The sequence below is a fragment of the Balearica regulorum genome, chromosome 21 (assembly GCF_011004875.1).
Source record: "Balearica regulorum gibbericeps isolate bBalReg1 chromosome 21, bBalReg1.pri, whole genome shotgun sequence".
Taxonomy (NCBI): Eukaryota; Metazoa; Chordata; class Aves; order Gruiformes; family Gruidae; genus Balearica; species Balearica regulorum.
In genome coordinates, this window is record NC_046204.1 from 6,123,281 (window position 1) to 6,142,391 (window position 19,111).

Consider the following 19,111-nt stretch of genomic DNA (forward strand, 5'->3'; position numbering starts at 1 on the left):
TGCCTAAGAAGATGGCACTGATGCTTCTAGGTATTTGCTTCAGTAGAAATAATGTGTTGCTCAAGGCCTCAGGTAAGGTATGTGTCAGTGCTAACTCCTGCTGTTCTGCAGGCTCAAAAGGGTTTCCCTGCATCGAAGTCTTACATTCACTGCAGTAGACAAATGACCCTAAACCAAAATTTTTAAAAGAAGTGTAATTTTATAAGACAGGTTTATTTTGCCTGTTCTCAAAGTCTGGCAAACTAGAAAAAGATGCATGGGTAAGTCATCAGGGCTAGAGCAAGAAAACCCAGCACACAGAAATGTTAAGACCTAAAGATGTACATATAGCCAGAGAAAAACAGTTAGTATAGGAAACAAGACTGCAGCAGATTTTGTATTCCCCAAGGAAATATATGAGGTGAGATAACAGGTGGAAAGAAGATGTTTAATAAGGGCTTCTAGTTTCCAGAGCTGTGCATAATCCATTTCTGTTTTGCTTTTTTCACACTTAATGACTGTGTCAACCAGATGCAGCCCAGCAGTAACTGAAGCTGGCCAGAAAGCCAGCCCCCTCCTCCTACACAGGCTCGGGTTTTGCTTAATGCCCGTTTCTTCCTCTGCAGACCCGCTGCCCAGTGTCCCACGGCTGGGGCTGCAGCCCGCCCGCTGCACAGCGCCCCGGCAGCAAGACTTGCTGGACCCCGCACCACAGGTAAAGTTGCTGCAGCTCCGGGATCGAGCCCCGGGAGCTTCGCTTCCCTGCAACAGGCAGATGTTCCCTCGCTCTGCACAAGCCTCGGCCCCCGAGCTTCCTGCTCCCTCTCCCAGATCGGCCCCAGCTGCCTCCCCGCCTCTTGCGGGGGCCGGGGCGGCCCGGGAGGAGGAGCCGCCGCCTCTCCGCTTCCTCCGCCCGTCCCCGCCGGGCGGGTCTGGTGCGTGGCACAGGCTCCGGCAGCCCCGGAGCTTTCTAGAGCCACCGTCCGCTGGGTTCCCGCGGAGCTTTGCGGCGCCCGGGTCAGTCCCGCAGGCAGCGCCCTCGGTCGGTACCGGCTCCCGGGCCGGGATCCAGGCGGGGAAGTCGCCTCCATGGTGCCTCCGGCGGTGGTGCTGCCCTGGGTGGTGCTGGCGCTGCTCGGGGCGGAGGGTGGCAGTGCCTCCGGGCAGGAAGGTAAGGGGGAGTCCGCTGCGGGGCGGAGGGTGGGACCGGCAGCATGGGGAGCTGACGGACGCACACACACACACACACACACGCATCCGCTCTCCTTAGCGCCCAGGTCCAGCTGCAGAGTCTGAGCCCCTGGGCGGCATCTAGAGCCTGCTGCCGAGTTCTGAGGCGGTGCACAGGCTGGCGTGGGTGTCCTCCGCACATGCTTCTTGAGCGTCTCAGTTACCAGAACGGCTCTCACAGCTCTGAGTTGTGTGAGATGAGCCTTGGACACCATTTCATTCCAGTAAAGTACTCGCAGTCTCTTGGGTTGCATCCCACCTGGGTCAGCCCTTCCTGCTTTTGAACTTGCACAGTTCAAGAATTAGGTAACGGGGAGCATTTGATCCCAGACTGGCCACACGGTGACCTGAGATCTGGGATGCTCCTAAAATAACAACAGTCTATGCCCACATAAACAGTTGGTAGATGCTCCAGAGAGTAATTGGTAGAACAGTAGGGGATTAGGGCAGCTACAGAATGTCAGCCAGGCTGACAAAGAGGTTCACATGCTGTCACTCTGCCAAGAAGTTTGGATAATTATCTCTGTCTTCATTAGAGAAGTGGCAATTAAGAGGAGATTTCATTTGTTACCTAGAATATTTTCCTTCACAATATGATTCTGGTATAAATACCTTCACTATGTGTATTACTTAATACAGTTAATGTGTATCCATAGGACTGTTGGGAGTTCTTTATCTGTAGTGGCATAACTAAAGCAAAATAATTTCAGCATTTAGGATAACTATTAAGACAAATAAAAGTAAGAAATTAATCTATCTGTGCTATCCTGCCTTTCTTACACACCCCAAATCCTCCAGGTTTTTAGGAAGGTTTTTGAGCACATGAGATAGAAAATTGGGTGCTGGGAAAAGAGAATGAGGTGTGTTGGTTAGGAAGAAGGATTTGCAATTAACTGCTTACTGAACCCATCACTTCTGGCATAGCTCAGAGAAAAAAATGCCTTACCTTTTCTGTGCCTCAGCTTCCCCAGAGTAATATGAGAATAATGACACCTTTTTTCTCTCTTGTACATTCTTGTAGATCTCTGCAAAAGCTCTAAGCATAGTTACTTGTAGTTAGTTGAATCTTTTAAAAAAAACTTTCATAAATGTAAAGTTAATACAGAGATTATATTATCCACTAGGAAATTGTACACTGATTTTTTTTTTTTCTATTTGATCCCCATACTAATGGTATTTTCTTGGACGCTTTCTTAACAGGAAGCGGCACAGTAGGATTTCCCAAAGCACAGCCTGGGGATAAATTCATTCCTTGTCCTAAAATGCAGCTGCAGCTGTGCTTTCCCTGTAGAGTCAGGGCAGAAGTAAATAACTAAATTTTTTTTTGTTACTGAACTCCTCTTGTTACTGATTTTTACTCTCTGTAAAAACTCAGAAATCTACACAATTGTTTCACTGTGATGTTGATATCAGAGACTCTCTTCCAATGCTTTGTCCCTACACAATCCTTTTCATCTGTAGTGCTCAAAAAACCTCATAAAAGTGATAAATGTCCTCTATTGTCATTCTACAGATGGGGAGAAAAAAGAGGGATAGCAAGATTGGGTCCTTGTTGCATAGCAGAGCTAGCAATACAGTCCAGCTCCCCTGGTTCCTAGTTCAGTGCTTGCTTCGTTAACCACACTGTGTTCATATTTTGCAGCCATACATTATTAAATGTATTTATATGATTTCTAATGGTCAGCGTGGCCCAAGGAGTCTCTGGCTACCATTTCTACGTATGGGAAGTAACCGTGACATGGAAAATAGGGAAGCATAAATCTGCTTTTGGAGGTTTCAAAACACGAGCACGTGATACTGACATTAAAAGGGTTTACTGCTCTGTCTCTGGAAATACCTCTCAGCTGTACCAGTGTTCAGCAAAAGCTTCAAGAAAGAGAAAAAAGGGTTAAAGGAGAAAGAGCGGAGGCAGCACAGCTCAGCACAAGCTTTTAGTACTGAACTAAAGGAATGAATGTCTCTTGGGATGGCAAGCTCTTGCTACTGCAGAGATTTCTCAGAACAGAAACCAAGCTTAATGTCTGTGAGTCCTAACCCCACAGACCAGTAATGAGAAGGGAATCTGTAACTTGGAATTCTGCTGGGGAGTATAGTTGTCTCTGTGCTGGATTTTCATGCTCCAGTGAGTTCACACACTGCACGGTGAAACCTTTTCTGTATTAGAAATAGGACACTGCTTCCTGTTCATCCATGTGCGCCTTTAGCTCTCACATCTTGTCCAGCAAACTTCTGGCAGTCGTATCAAATGACGTATAAACAGTTTGTTGCTTTCTTGGGGTGGCGGCATGAAAATGGATTAGTGATTTATTCAATGTGAGATGCCTGAGAATTCAAGCTGAAGTAATTGCATAGCAGTCAAGCTCTTTTTTTTTTTTTCTTTTCTTCTTTTATCATTATCAGATGCTTTCTCCTCTCAGGTACTAGAATTTGATCTTTGTCTTTACATTCCTTTCTGGCAAGCCCACATTTGCCGCTCTCTTCATTGGCAGTATGATCTTCACCTTCTCAGAAACCGTGAGCTCAGAGCTATCTGATAAAGCTGCCATGGTTTTCTGCATGCCATCATATAGCTAGAACCTTTAATGCCTTTAACATTTTCCCTGAGGAGAGACGTATTTTACTCATTTGTTTGCACCTTCTGACAGGGTGGACAGGACAGAAGGAACTGGAGTGTGCTGGAGGAACTGGATTACTTCATGTACTTAAAATCTGCCTTTAAAAATGGCACAAATGCAGGATTCATATTCTTTTATCTGTCACTCCCTTTGCGTGAATGTCTAACAAAATACAATTAGAGCTGACCTTCTATTGACTGTTCTCAATCTCTCCTCTCTTTTTATTCTGATGCAGGTAAAGGATTTTAGAAATTTCCTTGGGAGCATTCTCTTTCTTCCTAACTTGGGGTCTGACACTTACTTGTTACTCTTGCTGCCTTTGTCAGCCCTATCTAGGACTCCAGCTCTCAGATCCTTCCTCTCTAAGATCAGAGAGAGTATCAGTTTGGGTAGGCTAGGAAGATGCATCTGGTACATCCATTGAAAAAAAACATTGTTCCAAAAGAAGCCTGCACAAGCCAAGAAAATGTGCTTTCAGTTTTTCCTGGTATTTTCTGATGTTAAAATCGGATGGCCAGGATTCGTATTTAAGCACTGTTGCCAGAGCCTATACAAATTCCTATTTAAGCAAAAGTGCTAAGATGAAGTATAGCATTTAATCATTACAATGAAGAAACCAGAGCTTCCACATAAAAATCATATTCCAGTGGTACTGTAGAGAAACTTCTGAATGAGAACTTCAGGATTTAGCTTTGTCATTTTAAGGGACTGGAAATGAAAAGCAAGTTTGGGAGGAGAGTGTAAATGAAAGTTATGGCAGAATTAAATTCACATTGTGTATGGATTAAAAAATCTGGAAAACACCTCAGGAATGCAGTAGAAAATGGGAGCAGACGTGGAGAGAGAATAATAACATTAAGCCTAATTTTGATCTTCCTTACACCCAGTCAATGCTGAGTGACTAAAAAGCAACTCTGTGGGGAACAGGAAGCCAATTGCACTAAATGGGTGACTTCCAAATGGGCATGTTGTAGTAGTTCTATTTTTTATCTTCAAGTTTAATTTCCTTCATAATCTGTGTGTGAGAAGAGAATCGTAGCTTTCAATAGCGGGGCAAAAAACCCACTCAACACATTATGTTTTCTTTTTCTAGCAAATAAGTGGGATTTGAAGCTGAGATTGGGATTCTTCCTGAGGTTGAAGCTTTGTGGGCAGTGAGAACACTTATAGTACTTAACATTGTATAGTATAGAGATAATTGGGTGAGGTGTAAGCAAGCTGTTTTCTTCTCAGCAGGATGTGGTAGCTCCACATCTAGACTACCTCCCTTGCCTGATTTAAAATGAACCCGGACATCTGTCAGTGTCATACAGAACAGATGTAACTTGCATCCATGAACAGCCGTAACTGCGCAAAAGTTGGGACGCCTGGATTCATGATCAACTTAAAGAATGTATTGGGAAAGTCACTTTGCTTCTCAGTGGTTGGATTTTGACTTCCCGTTGTCAAATCTGTCGAGTACCTTTAAGACTATCAATCCTTACCTTGGCTCAGATAGTAAAGCCCTTTGTTAGTTATAGAACAGCTGGTTGTGAAAACAACACAAATTGAATGTGTCTCTTGTGCTTTCTCCTCTAAGCAGAAGACCTGCTGGTTCTCACTGTTGCCACCAAGCAGACTGAGGGATTCCAGCGCTTTAGAAGATCAGCCGAATTCTTCAACTACAAAGTCCAGGTGATGGCTAGCAGCCTCAGCGATGGTTGGTCAAAGGGAATTTTGAAGTGTAGAATGGATAAGACTTGGCCACAAACTGATTAAATAAAGGCCCAAGAGAAGGCACACCTGCTCACGTCGCTGCAAAATACTGTGACTGGGGCATTTCTGCAGCAGTCTTTCTTATTCCATCCCGAGTATTAGCTTGAGATGAGATCCATAACTCCTGCTGAAGGGAGCCCCATGGCACTTTTCCATTGCAGTGCCAAAACACACAGTACAGAGTGTGCTCCTGTCCCTGCTGCTGGGAGTGCTTTGTTGTGTGCTGTGTGTTACTCTGACTGTCCATCCCAGGGAATGGTTCAGAGGCTGGCATATATACCCAGGCCATCTGTCCTGATACCGTTTTTTTGTTGTTGTTGTTGTGATTTGTATGGGGGTTTTCAGGACTAGTAAGGTTGTGGGTGGTGGTCCTTTCCTGTGAGTCTTGCTGGGAGAGTGACCTGTTCAGTAGACCTTGTGCCTGTCATTCTTTAGGTGCTGGGGCTGGATGAGGAATGGCAGGGTGGAGATGACAAGAAGCCAGCAGGAGGTGGGCAGAAGGTCCGTCTCTTGAAATCAGCTTTGAAGCAGTATGCGGATAAGGAAGATTTGATCATCCTTTTTGTAGAAAGGTAATGGGTTGGAAAGTATTTGCCATGAACTGAATCATAAGGCTGTTTGGACAGGTTCTCGCTAAGAAGAAATTAACTGAAGTAGATTGCTTTTGGAAGGTGTATCCAGACCTCTCTGTCCCCCGTCCCCCCTCCCCCCCCCCGAATTCTCTGCAGTTGCCTGAAAGTTGCTGAAAGCTGCATCCGTGGCAGCTGGGAAGGTCTGACCAGAACAGGCTGATTCCAACTCTTGCATAAAGTTGATAGCATTATACCTGCTTCTGCCAGGGTGGAATTTGGCTGCCTCTATCTGCAGAGAATGAGCAGACGATTCTGTGGATCTAGGCAGGCCTTTCTTACTAGAATTATTTGTTTTATAAGGTGAGGCAGGCTGCAACACAATCCTGACAGCCAAGAATTAATCTGCCAGAGAACTGTGGAGAGGGAAAAGGACAGTTTGGAGTCCCAGTGTCTTTTCATGTGCCCAACAGTAGGCAGGGCTGGAATGCCCATATCTGTCTCTAGCTCCCGTGGGAGGGAGATCATCTTTTGCAGTTCTGAGTGTCTACATGTGTTTGCAGAAGAATGATTAATCTCCGGTATGAGCAACTTTTCCCTCACCAAAATGAGTTTGAAGTATGCAAATCCTCTTGCAGAAAATGCAAGTCTCATTCTGACAGCGTTGCCTGGGAATTAGTCAGTTCTACCCAATACTGAAGCGATAGCAGCTGGAGTGCAGCACCCAGTGACTAGCGTCCATTATAGGTTCCTCCTGGAGATTTGCAGGAAGCTCTGTGGAGAGTGGCAGGATGCCAAAAGACATAAAAAGCATGACCTAGGGGTTTGTTTAATCTAGAAAGGAATGGGAGAGTAATTCTTCCCTCAATAAGTAAAAGATCATTACAAACAGTGAGGGCACCAGGGCTTCACAGTTCCAAATAGGGGAAGAGCAAGAAGAGATCAGCATGTTTTCCAGTTTGGAAGGTTTGGTTTTATTATCACTGAAAACTCTGTAAAAGTAAGAATGGGTGTAAGTTGCCCCAAGCCAGTGCAGAGTCTTCTGCAGTGGAGAGTAACATCTTCTGCTCTGTGAATAAGATTGCACTTTATTAGCTACAATTATGACAAAAACGGTCATGATACTGTGAAGTGGAACTAAAAGAAGGGGATTCCTAAAGAATTAACTGTTCCTAGAAACTTTTCGTGTGACGTGTTTTTCTGACTCCATATGTTTCTGTCTCTCTCGTCTGTCTTTTACTCTAGCTATGATGTACTCTTTGCTTCGGGCCCCACAGAACTGCTAAAGAAGTTCAAACAAGCCAAGAGCAAGGTGGTCTTCTCAGCAGAGAACTACATTTATCCTGACAGAAAGTTGGAAGCCAAGTACCCTCAGGTGCGAGATGGAAAGCGCTTCCTGGGTTCTGGAGGTAAGATGCAGAACCTTCTTTCAGCTGAGAACCTCTCTCAGCTTTTTCCTCCTATTAGAAGGCCTTTGGGAGAAGTAGCAAGCAACTGGCTGTTGAAAGCATCTGTATAGAAGATGGTGCAAACTGAAGCCCTGTGCATAACTGGCCCTAACTGGGAAGACTAACAGTGCTCCTGCCTTTTGCCTGCAGGAGGGGACGTAGCTATGAGTTGCAAGCAGGAACCTGCTCCCTGTCCCTTCTCCCTTTTCAGTGAGACTTGTCATTCAGGGTGTGGGTATCTGAGCTTTTCTGGTGCTGAAGATTACAGATTGAAATCCTGGTGTCATTCCATGTTGGGAAGTGTGGTCTATACATGCTTTTGCTGAAAGCTGGTGTATCTCTGTGGTACTGCAGAGTGGAGTGAGACTGTGTGTGAAAGAAGTGAGAGTTTGTGTATACAGGAGAATGTTCCTTTTTTGGTTGTCTGGGTTGAAACACCTCTTCATGCTTATTCCTGCAGGCTTCATAGGTTACGCTCCAAACCTGAAGAAACTTGTGGAGGAGTGGAAAGGGCAGGATGATGACAGTGATCAGCTCTTCTACACAAATGTCTTCTTGGATCCAGAAAAAAGAGTAGGTGTAGCTAGATTTTGGGATTAGGTGTCGTCTGAGAAACATTTCTGTGCAGTATCCCTGTTGACAGTCAAAGAAGTTAATCACATACATATTGCCCCTTAATTACTGCTCTGGCACCTTTACATGGAAATGGCCAGTAGTACCTCTAGTTACCCATTTCCACTCTGCAAATTTGCATTCTAGCCACTACCCCTTGTTCTGTTATTAGCAGTTTTTATCTTTAAGTTCAAAATGTGAATAGGAAGATAGGTGTCTTAAAACAATTCTTACTGGAAACTCATACCAGTGTCTGTATGTGCTGATATTTAAAGCTATTGAGTGTGGCAGAACTAACCAGCCTCCTCCAAGGGGCTGTGAAACTCAGACTTTAACTGTGTATCTTCCCTGCAGAATGCAGTGCTGACCGAGAGGTACCCAACATAGCACTAAAGTGTGTGGTAGGTAAAGGGGCAGATAAGGCCTGACCAGATTTGAGGCAATGAAAGGGACAAAGGTTCACAGCCGCATAGCCACTGTTGTGCCACAGGACAGGGACTGTAGGCACCACAGTGGGTAGCCATGCTGGAGCAAAGAGGCTGCCACTGCCTTCAGCAAATGCCTCCCGATCCTGGCCAGCAAAATCTATGTCAGCCTACGTAGCATGCCATGGAACATCATACAGCACCCTGGAAGCATAATTGCCATTCCAGCACTGTGTGGTGCACTGGCCAGTCATCCACCCCACAGGGTGATTCTGCGTCTGTTGTCCCTGCCCAGTTCTGCATTACACAGTGCAGTCTGCCCTGAAGGATGACACAAATGCATGGGAACTAAGAAGTCAAACTAACAGTAAAGTCAAGAGGAAGCGGTAGAAATAGGAAACTGTTTTCAGACTGATTAAAGAAGGAGTTATGCTTTTCTACAAGCAGGGCTGGTAAAAAATTCAGAAGAGCTGCACTTTTTTCTTTCCTCAAATCTGAATATGGCCCATGCTATTTTAACGTGAACAGTTCCTTTAATGTTCTCATCTGCAGTTCTGGCCCTATGCCACACAAAGGCTGAGTAATTCCACTGACTTGGCACTCAGGCAGTGGATGTTAGCACCCTACTGTCCTTTCCAGTAATCAATCGTAATAGATGCCTGGAGGGACACTAAGTTAAGTCAGAGCTGGACTTTAGTCTGACAAAAATCCAGTCTGAGTGTGACTTGCAGCAGGGGACAAAACCAAAAATTTCCCAAGCTGGCATTGCACCCGTACTGTGTTCTGGTTTGACACTGGTATGTGGGGCAACACATGGGGTAACGCTTGCCCTGTGGATAGATGGCAAGAAACTGCCTTCACAGCAGATGTTTTTGCTGTCTTGGCATTCCTACATATTATATGTGGGTTTTATATGACTGTGCTGTAAGTGTACTTCATTAATATGCTGCATATTATTATTGGCACACCTACAGCAGCTTTAAAATGTTTATTTGCATGGTTTTGTCTAATATAATAGGTTTAAATTGTTTTAGAGAGTATGGAAGTGATTACAGGAATGTGATATAGCTTCTCTTAGCCTAGGGTCTCTCACGTGTAAAGAATGGATGCCCACTTGTGTTCTAATTAAGGTTATTTGTCTCATTATTTTAAAGGAAAGTATCAACATCAGTCTAGACCAAAGAAGCCGGATCTTCCAAAACCTAAATGGAGCATTAGGTGAGACAGACGAAGGAAGCTCATTTCTCCTTGGAATCCAACTACATGCTGACACTAGAAATAAAGTTGTGTTGTGGCTGAAGGGATTAAATTTCAGAAATTCCTGTCCCTCCAGAATAAGCCTCAGTAAAAAGCCTCTGCCAGAGTTCTGGGATTTATTTGCAATTCCATCTAGGCTATCATTGCAATTCCCTCTTTACTTGGGGGAATGCAGGTCAGGTTTTCCATCTTACACCTCCTTGCCACTTTGATCTCCAAGTGTGTCGGATTGCATTAGCCTTGGGGATTGAAACTGGGAGGGACTTCAGTGCAAGTAATAACACACAGCCCTGCCTAAGGCTTGCCTGTCTTTCTGCTCCAGAAGTGTGTATGGAATGCTGCAGAGGGTGAGATGCAGCCAGACACTGCCTGCGAGCACTCGCTGACCGGACCAGGCTTCTGACCTGACCTGCTGATTGATTGATTTTGCTAGTCCTGGCAAAAGTGATTCACTTACTCTCCTGACACCACTGCCTAATGTTTTCAGTTTATAGTCTTGCACCACTCCATCTTTATTCCGGTCAGGTAAAAAATGATAACGGCAGAGTAGTTTTTGGCTCCTATGCTCATTAAAACAATGATAGACTGGAGCTTGGATCTGTACTAGTCTGTTTTCCAAAGGATTTTGTGTGGCTGTGTTGAGGAGACGTCTTGGATGATGTCTGCCAGGAGTGAAAAAGAGAGACAGCAGGTGCATAGAATGCTTAGGTGAGAAGGGCTGAGTCCTCCCTGGCCAGTGGTAGCTGTTCCTCACAGTGCAATTTGTCAATGCCCAGTTTTGAAAGACTGTTTCAGTGTGGCTTCTGCCAGTTCCCAGTAGAAGGTGTATTTGTCAGTCCAGCAAGCTACACACTGCCCAACTTCCCAGCCATCCTCCTGTTACCTCACAGGATCATTCTGAACATTTTTTTCTCCTTTCTGGATATGGTCTGTAGCCCTTAAACTATTTGTGCGTGGTTATCCACGTCCGTGCTTTCATCTTTTAGCAGCACAATGCCCCATTTCTGCTGAACAACTGCTGATTATTGATAAAAGCCTTCCTCTGATAATATGATGGCAATGTCATTTCCAGATGAGGTAGTTCTGAAGTTTGAAAACTCACGAGTGAGAGCAAGAAACTTGTTATATGACACTCTGCCTGTAGTGATTCATGGAAATGGACCCACCAAGGTAAGTGGGCATCCTGAGGGAAAGATTTGCTTTGTATTTCTTGCAAAGTGGCCCTTTAGGCTCGAGTATATCAGGTTACTGTCTTCCCACACACTGACTTTCCCTGTGTACATTTACATTTGAGAAACAATAAGCAGTCCAGGTCCATAGCAGCAAGATGGGTCTGGTTCAAAGATCAATGTGTAATCAGACCCTCAGGCTGTCATACTTTTTGGATTCTTTAGTCCAAGAAGAAGGTAAATGAAGTTCTGATGAAATGTGATCTTACACTGTGAGTGGATGCAAAGAAACTGCCCTGCCCTGTAACATGGCAAATTGCCTTTTGCAGCTGCAGTTGAACTACCTGGGAAACTACATTCCTCAAATATGGACATTTGAGACTGGCTGCACTGTGTGTGATGAAGGTCTGCGAAGCCTCACGGGGTTTAAGGTAAGGCTGATGTATTCAAAACTCTCAAGACAAGTCTTACAATTACAGTGGGATCTTCTGTGTCTGATGTGTTACCTGAGCCACCACTTCTCTCCTTTTCTCCCTGAATGTAGGATGAGGCGTTGCCAATGATTCTGATTGGCATTTTTATCGAGCAGCCCACCCCATTCCTCTCCCAGTTTTTCTTGCGGCTTCGTAACCTTCATTACCCAAAGCAAAGAATCCAGCTCTTCATTCACAACCATGTAAGTAAAGTTGGCCTGTGATGGTCTTACCAAATGCAGGGAAAATGTATACCTCCTCCTGTACTGTAGGCACCTTCGCAGCCTTTGGCTAGACTTCCGGGCTCTGTAATCCCAGTACTTACCTGCAACAGCACCTATAAGATAGCTCCATCCAGCTGTAAAGATACGGAGTTGGGAAGAACTGTTGCTCATCTGGTTTGGTATTTTCAAGAACAGGAGGCTAAGCAGCCTGGGATGAACCCATCTCATCTGTTTTTCCTTATTTTTCCTTTGGCATAGGAGCAACATCACTTGATGCAGGTGGACTTTTTTGTTAAAGAGCATGGCAAAGAATATCTCGCCATCAAAGTGATTGGACCAGATGATGAGGTGGAGAATGCTGAGGCGCGTAATTTGGGCATGTAAGTCAAGAGGCCATGCACGATGGCTAGCAGAGTCAGCCTGTGGCCAAACTAAGGCAGTTCAGTTTTTCTGAGAATCATCACTATCTAGTGGATGCTTCTAGTCTTTCAGTCATTCTCTTCTTTCAATTTTCCTAGCATTAACTCCCCATGTCCATTATATATTGGGAAAAAATCAGCCCCAATACCAGCTCCCTTTCTCCAGTTTCAGAAACCAAGTTCTCACTGGTCCTTTGCTCTGTTAGAAGGATAGTCCTGTACCTCCCACCCTCATCAAGCAGTCTATACGCCCAGTCATAGATCACAAAGAATATGCACCTGTATCTGAAGAGAAGTGTAGTAGTAGAACAAAGAGCTAGTGGCAGAATATTTTCCTGTCTGTGATCAGGTGTGAGTTTGAGCTCAGGTTTGAATTTGGGCCAACTGTAAATGGGAACCTCTTCAGTTTGTGCTGGGGAAACAGTTTGCTAAATGTTGATTTTCTGTGTCTCAGTGTGTGCTGTTGGATACCGAATCTGATGTGCTTGTACAATGCTAGCCTTCTGGGTTGTTACATTAAACTGAACTTTTCTGAGTACCCAGAAGACGACCTTTAGTCTACAAGGTGAGGGAATTCCTGGTGTTCTGTGCCTTGTCTTGGTCTGTTCTAGGAGGATTCTGATGTGGCTTTTCTTGTCCTCTGGCTATAGGGATTTGTGCAGAAAGGATCCTGACTGTGACTATTACTTTAGCCTGGATGCTGAGATAGTTCTGAAGAACACAGAGACTCTGAGGATCCTGATCGAACAGAACAAGTGAGTTCTTTTGTCTGAGCAATCCTTACTGGTCATCTTTCACACGAGGAATACAGGGAGCTCTTTTATCACTGAGATGTGTAAGGCACTAGGAAAGCTGTGTCAGAGATGGAATGTTAGACAAACACCTCTTATTTGGTCTTGTTTTGCTGTAGTTGTAATCCCTGGATTTTAGGCAGTGGATGTACATCATCCCTAGTTGTCTTTATATAGTCGTAGAACAAATCTGATTCTAAGAGATGTGCTGCAGGGTGCAGTTAGGTAGGAGACTGTGACTTTATTTGCCCTTTCTTATGTGGAATTTTATTCCAACAGAGTTAAGAGAAGCAACAACCGTATAAGTGAGGGAGAATCTAACTCTTACAGTCCTGTGGTTTGTAAATCTTTTCCTTTTCTTCCTGTGGTAACATCCTGTCCTGCAATTCCTTTTTCATTTGTGCTCATAGGCTGGTGATTGCCCCGCTGGTAAGCCGTCATGAGAAGTTGTGGTCAAATTTCTGGGGAGCCCTGAGCCCTGATGGATACTATGCCCGCTCAGAAGATTATGTGGATATTGTTCAAAGGCGGAGGGTGTGAGTATGCAAAGAGAGTTTATTACTGATATAATCCCTCAAATGTAAAGCTCGTTGCAGTTCATTATCATCAAACCAGCTAATGTCAAAGAACTGGAGAGCATAACTGTCTTTGTGTATAGAAAAGGAAAAGAAGTCCGTACTCCCATTCAAAAGCTGCTCTATGTTCTCCCCTGAGCAGAGACCATAACGTACTTTGGGCAGGTTTTCTTATGATCAGTGTAAGGATTTGAGAGTCCTGACTCTGCTGAAATCACTTCATCTTACTCATGTTATGTTTTCCCACCTGTGGATTATAGTTAATGTGATCCTTAAAATCCTGTAAAGTGCTGTTTAATCTTTATCAGATAGTCTTCATAAAATACCAGGTGATCCTTGAATGGCAGATTCACAAAATATAATTGTTGGTTCATTCATATCCATTGACGGGCCCGCTTTTTTTTTTTTTAGGCCATTATATGTGCAATAAATGCTGGAAATCAGCTTATGCACTTCTGGCTGGTTCATTTTTTTTTTAAGTCACTGAAGAAAAATATGTTGATCTCTCTGGGAAGAGATTCAAGCCATTAATTATATCCCTAGCAAAACCACACAGTAGCAATTAATTGCTTTCACAGTAGACCAGCATTTGTGCAGCTTAAAAGCTCTGGGCAATATAAGCGATTTTTCCTGGCATGACAATTCCTATTGGTATGGTTTCTCCTTACTATTCTGAGTTGGCTCATTTAGGCAAGCCTGGCTGATACTGCAGTGCTGACTGCCATCCTGTCAACCCCAGTTTCTATCTTAGTGGTATTTCAAGTCTTACTTTCCTACCCCTGTGTTTCAGTGGGCTTTGGAATGTTCCCTACATCAGCAGCGTGTACATGGTTAAAGCCAAGGCTCTGCGATCGGAGCTTGACCAGGGAGATCTCTTCCACAGTGGCAAGCTGGATGCTGACATGGCTTTCTGCCACAACGTTCGGAATCAGGTCAGTCGAGGAGAGAGAGGCTGGCAGGGGAGAACTGCATGCCAGGGTGAAGTTGACAAGATTAAGTAGTTTCAAGGCATTCAGCTCTGCCAGGGCATGGAACAGGATGAACTGGCATTATTCAGTACTGTGCAGGCTTGGGACAGTGTGGGATTTCTATCTTGCTGTGAAACCACACAGAGCCACGGACCACTAAATGCGGATAACATTTTTGTTATTGGGCCTATTTGGGGCTTTTCTAAATGGGGTTGACAGACTAAGAAGGAAGAACCTAATCTCACAGCAGCTCTTACGCTCTGCTTCCAACCCTGGCTGACAGGAGGCACAGAATTACTCGCTCAGGCTATAACCAGAGCCAGGGTGGAATTTAAACTGGGGGCCTACAGGAGAAAAAATGAGTAAATGAACAGCTTGGGCAGAACCATCATTGAGGAACTGTCCAGTGCTTATATTTCATAGGGGCTCACAGAAACGTGAGGCCTGGAAATAAAGCTTGATTGTTTCCCTCTGTCCTGCAGGGAGTCTTTATGTACCTGACAAACCGGCATCAGTTTGGACATATACTGTCCCTGGAGAATTATCAGACTACTCACCTCCACAATGACCTCTGGCAAATATTCAGCAATCCTGAGGTGAGAGAACCTGCATGCTCAGCAGGCTTAGTAATGTGGCACGTGACAATTTGATGACTAGCTTCACCAATAAGGAAAGTCCAGGCTTGAGGTGAGGAGCATAGTCACAGAATTTAAAGAGAGGGTTTCATGTGATTCATAACATCTGAATCTTCAAAGCCTGTGAAATACTGCGGTGTGAGTGCCTGACCTTTCCTTGCCTTTCTAACTAAGCCCCACAGAATGACAGGTTTGCTTTTCTTTTAACTGCAGGACTGGAGAGAAAAGTACATCCATGAAAACTACACAGCAGCTCTGAAAGGGAAATTGGTAGAAATGGTAAGAAAACATCGCTCTTATCCATCAAAATGGGAGATTAGCATCAGGACAATGCGTGTGTTACCACTATTGACATCCTCAGGAATAAGCGGTCCAGCACGACCTCGTAGTCTTTCAAATCCAGAGGAAACATGACCTCGAAAGTATTTTTAGAGCCAAATCATTCTTCGAGAAGCACATCTCCAGCTCTCTTAAGTGGAAGTGGGGCACATGTATCAGAAGACAAACTTCTATCCTCAATATTTTAGTTACTTTCCACTTAAACTGACTAAATGTACAGACAGTTCAGCCTTGTCCTTTTGCCTCAAGCACCTGTTCTGTTTCTGCTATTCTCACCTGTCCACTTTGTGCAGCCCTGCCCGGATGTTTACTGGTTCCCCATATTCACTGACACTGCCTGTGATGAACTGGTGGAAGAAATGGAACATTATGGCCAGTGGTCCACAGGTGACAACACGGTAAGGAAAAGCAGGAGCTTTTTGATTTCTGGGGCACAACATTATCCGTGCATATTTGGTGACAGCAGTCCCTTCTGTAGGAGAGCATTAGACTCCTCTGTTAAACCAGCAAACTGGAAGCAATACTCTAATTTTGTTCCTGATTAACTCTGTGATTTTTGCCCCTGTTCTTAAATGTGAATTAATTTTTCTGAGTCCTCTTTTGTGTCCTCTGATGCTACAGCGTTCAATCCTTCTGATGGTAATATTGTATACCTTAGGTTTTAATCATTGTTTGAAATGAGTTTTCCATCCTGGAAATTCTGATAAATAAATGTCATATTTATTTGTAGTGACTAGAATCAAGTGCTTTTCATTCCTGAAGTCCAAGGTTCCCATCCTCATAGGTACTTTCATGATTCTATTTCAGGACAGCAGAATACAAGGAGGATATGAGAACGTCCCAACTATTGACATACACATGAACCAAATTGGCTTTGAAAGAGAATGGTATAAGTTTCTTCTGGAGTATATTGCACCTATCACAGAGAAACTGTACCCAGGATACTATACCAAGGTACGTTATACCTGAGCATCGAAACTCGTGGTCAGCTCAGCACCTCCTCCAGTTGCAACTGTGTGAAAAGACTGCTAGAATTCTTTAGCAATGTGCATACTATTTCCCAGTACAGAGGAACTGACCCTGGAGTGTGACATAAGTATATGCATCAAGAAATACTCAATTTCCCAGTGACATTCTCCTGTTGTATTGTTGCCTTGCTCTCTTAGCAGTGGGATGCAATTTCAATATTACACCCTACTCTGCAGCTCAGTAGCCACGGACTGCTATAGCCCTGTAACGGATGTGCACTTTGTTCTTCTCTCCTGCAGACTCAGTTTGAGCTAGCCTTTGTAGTTCGCTACAAACCTGATGAGCAGCCCTCTTTAATGCCCCATCATGATGCTTCCACCTTTACCATTAACATTGCTCTGAACCGCGTTGGAATAGACTATGAGGTGAGTGTTTGCCAGCGTGACAAGAGTGCGGTACAGCCTCTGGGCAGCTGAAACCCCTTTCCTTATTCATATCTGGCTTCTTCACACTGAGGATTGCAATTAGTGACTGAGCTAGGGTAGAACATTTTTGAATGTGTCAGAACACAGGAGATTTCTCCAAACACCTCATGCTTTCAGAAGGGCTGCCAGGAGAAGGCAGAGACCCTTTCCCTGAGGTGCTTTTTGCCAAGCTGATGTGTCTCTTTTATTTCCATCAGGGAGGAGGCTGCCGGTTCCTGCGCTACAATTGCTCCATTCGAGCTCCACGGAAAGGGTGGACCCTTATGCATCCAGGACGCCTGACCCACTATCATGAAGGTCTTCCAACCACCAAAGGAACCCGTTATATTGCAGTGTCTTTCCTTGACCCCTAGAGCCATGCTTCACAGGAAGGACCTTTCCCTGGCCCTGCTCAGTGCTGACTTTGAGTGGAAACAGGGAATGCTACTGAGAGTTTCTAAGGCATTGATCAAAGTTGTTTGGATATTGATTTTTAATGGTATTTTAAGACTCCACTACTGGAAGATCTCCCTCTCTGATACTGCAGGTAATATCTAGGAATACTGCTGTAGAATTTGGAAGGAGATTTTGTGCCTTCATTTTTGATTCTGCTCCTCATCCGCTGTTTCTTGGAAATGCGATTTACTTGAACCTTCACTGATTGGTTGGCTTTACAAAAATGCTTTCTTGGACTGGAAATCCAGCTTTTTGGAGACAAGTCACAAGCTCTCTCTCCAAGTAGCTGGAAGTCCATTTTCATCCACAGCATTATATGGGACTGGATGATAGACAATAATTCCTGGATACTATTCCAAATATAAACCAACCAGGGAGCTGACTCCAGGGGTCATGATAGTTAAATGTCATACCAGATGAAACTCAGTAATAAGAGCCTGAAGATCATCTGATTCCTTACCTCTTTGCAGTCCCTGGAAGCATATCACAAAGTTCAAAGCAGCAGCAGAGGGAATATAGGTACTCCTAGTTAGCTAAGGGAAGGTCCGCTAATGATACTTTACCTCTGAGATCAAAGATAGCCTCCCTGTCTTCTATTGCTGCAGCTGAAAGGAGCAGGGATACCCAGACAAATGCAGACCACATCAGTATGTGTAAATAAAATCTAAGAAAGGGAAGGCTGAGAACAATACATCAGTCAGGAGGGCTTCACTGCTGAATCGTCTCGGCTCTATCCTACACTAAGATTGTCAAAAGCTCTTACCAATCTCTGGGTAACAGCCCAGAGGCCCCAGTGGTCTTTGGTGGGCTCATTCCAGTTCTCAGTGGTAGTTTTGATAATTTTTGTTTTTATTTTTTGCATCTAACTTGAATGGGCCATCAAAGAGCTGTTCTCTGGTACTTAGAGCAAATAATTATTCAGTGTTTCTATTACCTGAGATTCCACACCAAAACACTCCACTGCAGATGCTTCTCCAGTGGGGTTGAGGCTGGTAGAAATTAAGTGGTTGGAAAGTGCTGAGAGCTTGTGGTGAGCTGGTAGGTATAAAAATCTGTCTAGAATAGACCCGTGGTTAGAGAGGGAAGGGGGAGAAACCTTTTCTCCCATTGCCTGTGAGATACCTGCTTTGCTTATCAGACAGCATTGTGCTCTGTGTCTGCCAGACTAGTATGTTTCACAAACAGTACATTCACATCAGGATTGTCCTTAGGAAAAAAACCCTCATCTTACTTCTCTGTGTCTCCAGCTTCTACTGTCTAATTGTCAGGTTTAGAGCCCCTTCATCTAGGACGGGTTGCATTAAGGCAGGCACAATCGCTGTAGACGTGTAAATTCTGGCAGGGAACTTCACACAATTTGAATGGACCTGAGGAAGGTGACATTGACCTTTTTCCACTGGTTTCCACACACTTTTTAGGTCCATTTCAAGGCTACACACTCACATGGCCCAAGGGAGAAAAATCCAGCCAGGGACAATCAGTTTGCAAAGTAAAACAATGATAAATCTTGTTAGGTGAAATCCAGAACTATCTGTTACCAAATGAAGGGACGTGGTAGGCCAAACGTTGAACTCATGTCAAAAAGGTGTATGTATTTATTCAGTAAGGTTTGTTGTTTGTTGTTTTTTTTCCCCACTTATTTTGTTGTGTCTTTCCTGTGCCCGGTGCGGTGGTTTGGCATTCGTTACGGGCTGTGTGAGCAGGGGAACTGGCATTAAACCCTTACCCCACGGAGAGGC

General features: G+C 44.4%; 1 protein-coding gene across 1 annotated transcript; it reads left to right on the forward strand.

The window, feature by feature from the left end:
- Positions 1-896: 896 nt before the first annotated feature.
- Positions 897-19,106, forward strand: PLOD1 (procollagen-lysine,2-oxoglutarate 5-dioxygenase 1). Its single transcript, XM_010302850.2, has 19 exons — positions 897-1,150; positions 5,407-5,498; positions 6,015-6,151; positions 7,394-7,557; positions 8,057-8,169; positions 9,788-9,851; positions 10,963-11,060; positions 11,389-11,490; positions 11,604-11,735; positions 12,015-12,136; positions 12,826-12,930; positions 13,377-13,502; positions 14,332-14,473; positions 14,992-15,105; positions 15,358-15,423; positions 15,777-15,881; positions 16,291-16,437; positions 16,752-16,877; positions 17,135-19,106. Exons 1-19 carry the CDS (start codon positions 1,069-1,071, stop codon positions 17,288-17,290), a joined length of 2,193 nt encoding a protein of 730 aa, XP_010301152.2. The 5' UTR covers positions 897-1,068; the 3' UTR covers positions 17,291-19,106.
- The last annotated feature ends 5 nt before the right edge of the window (positions 19,107-19,111 follow it).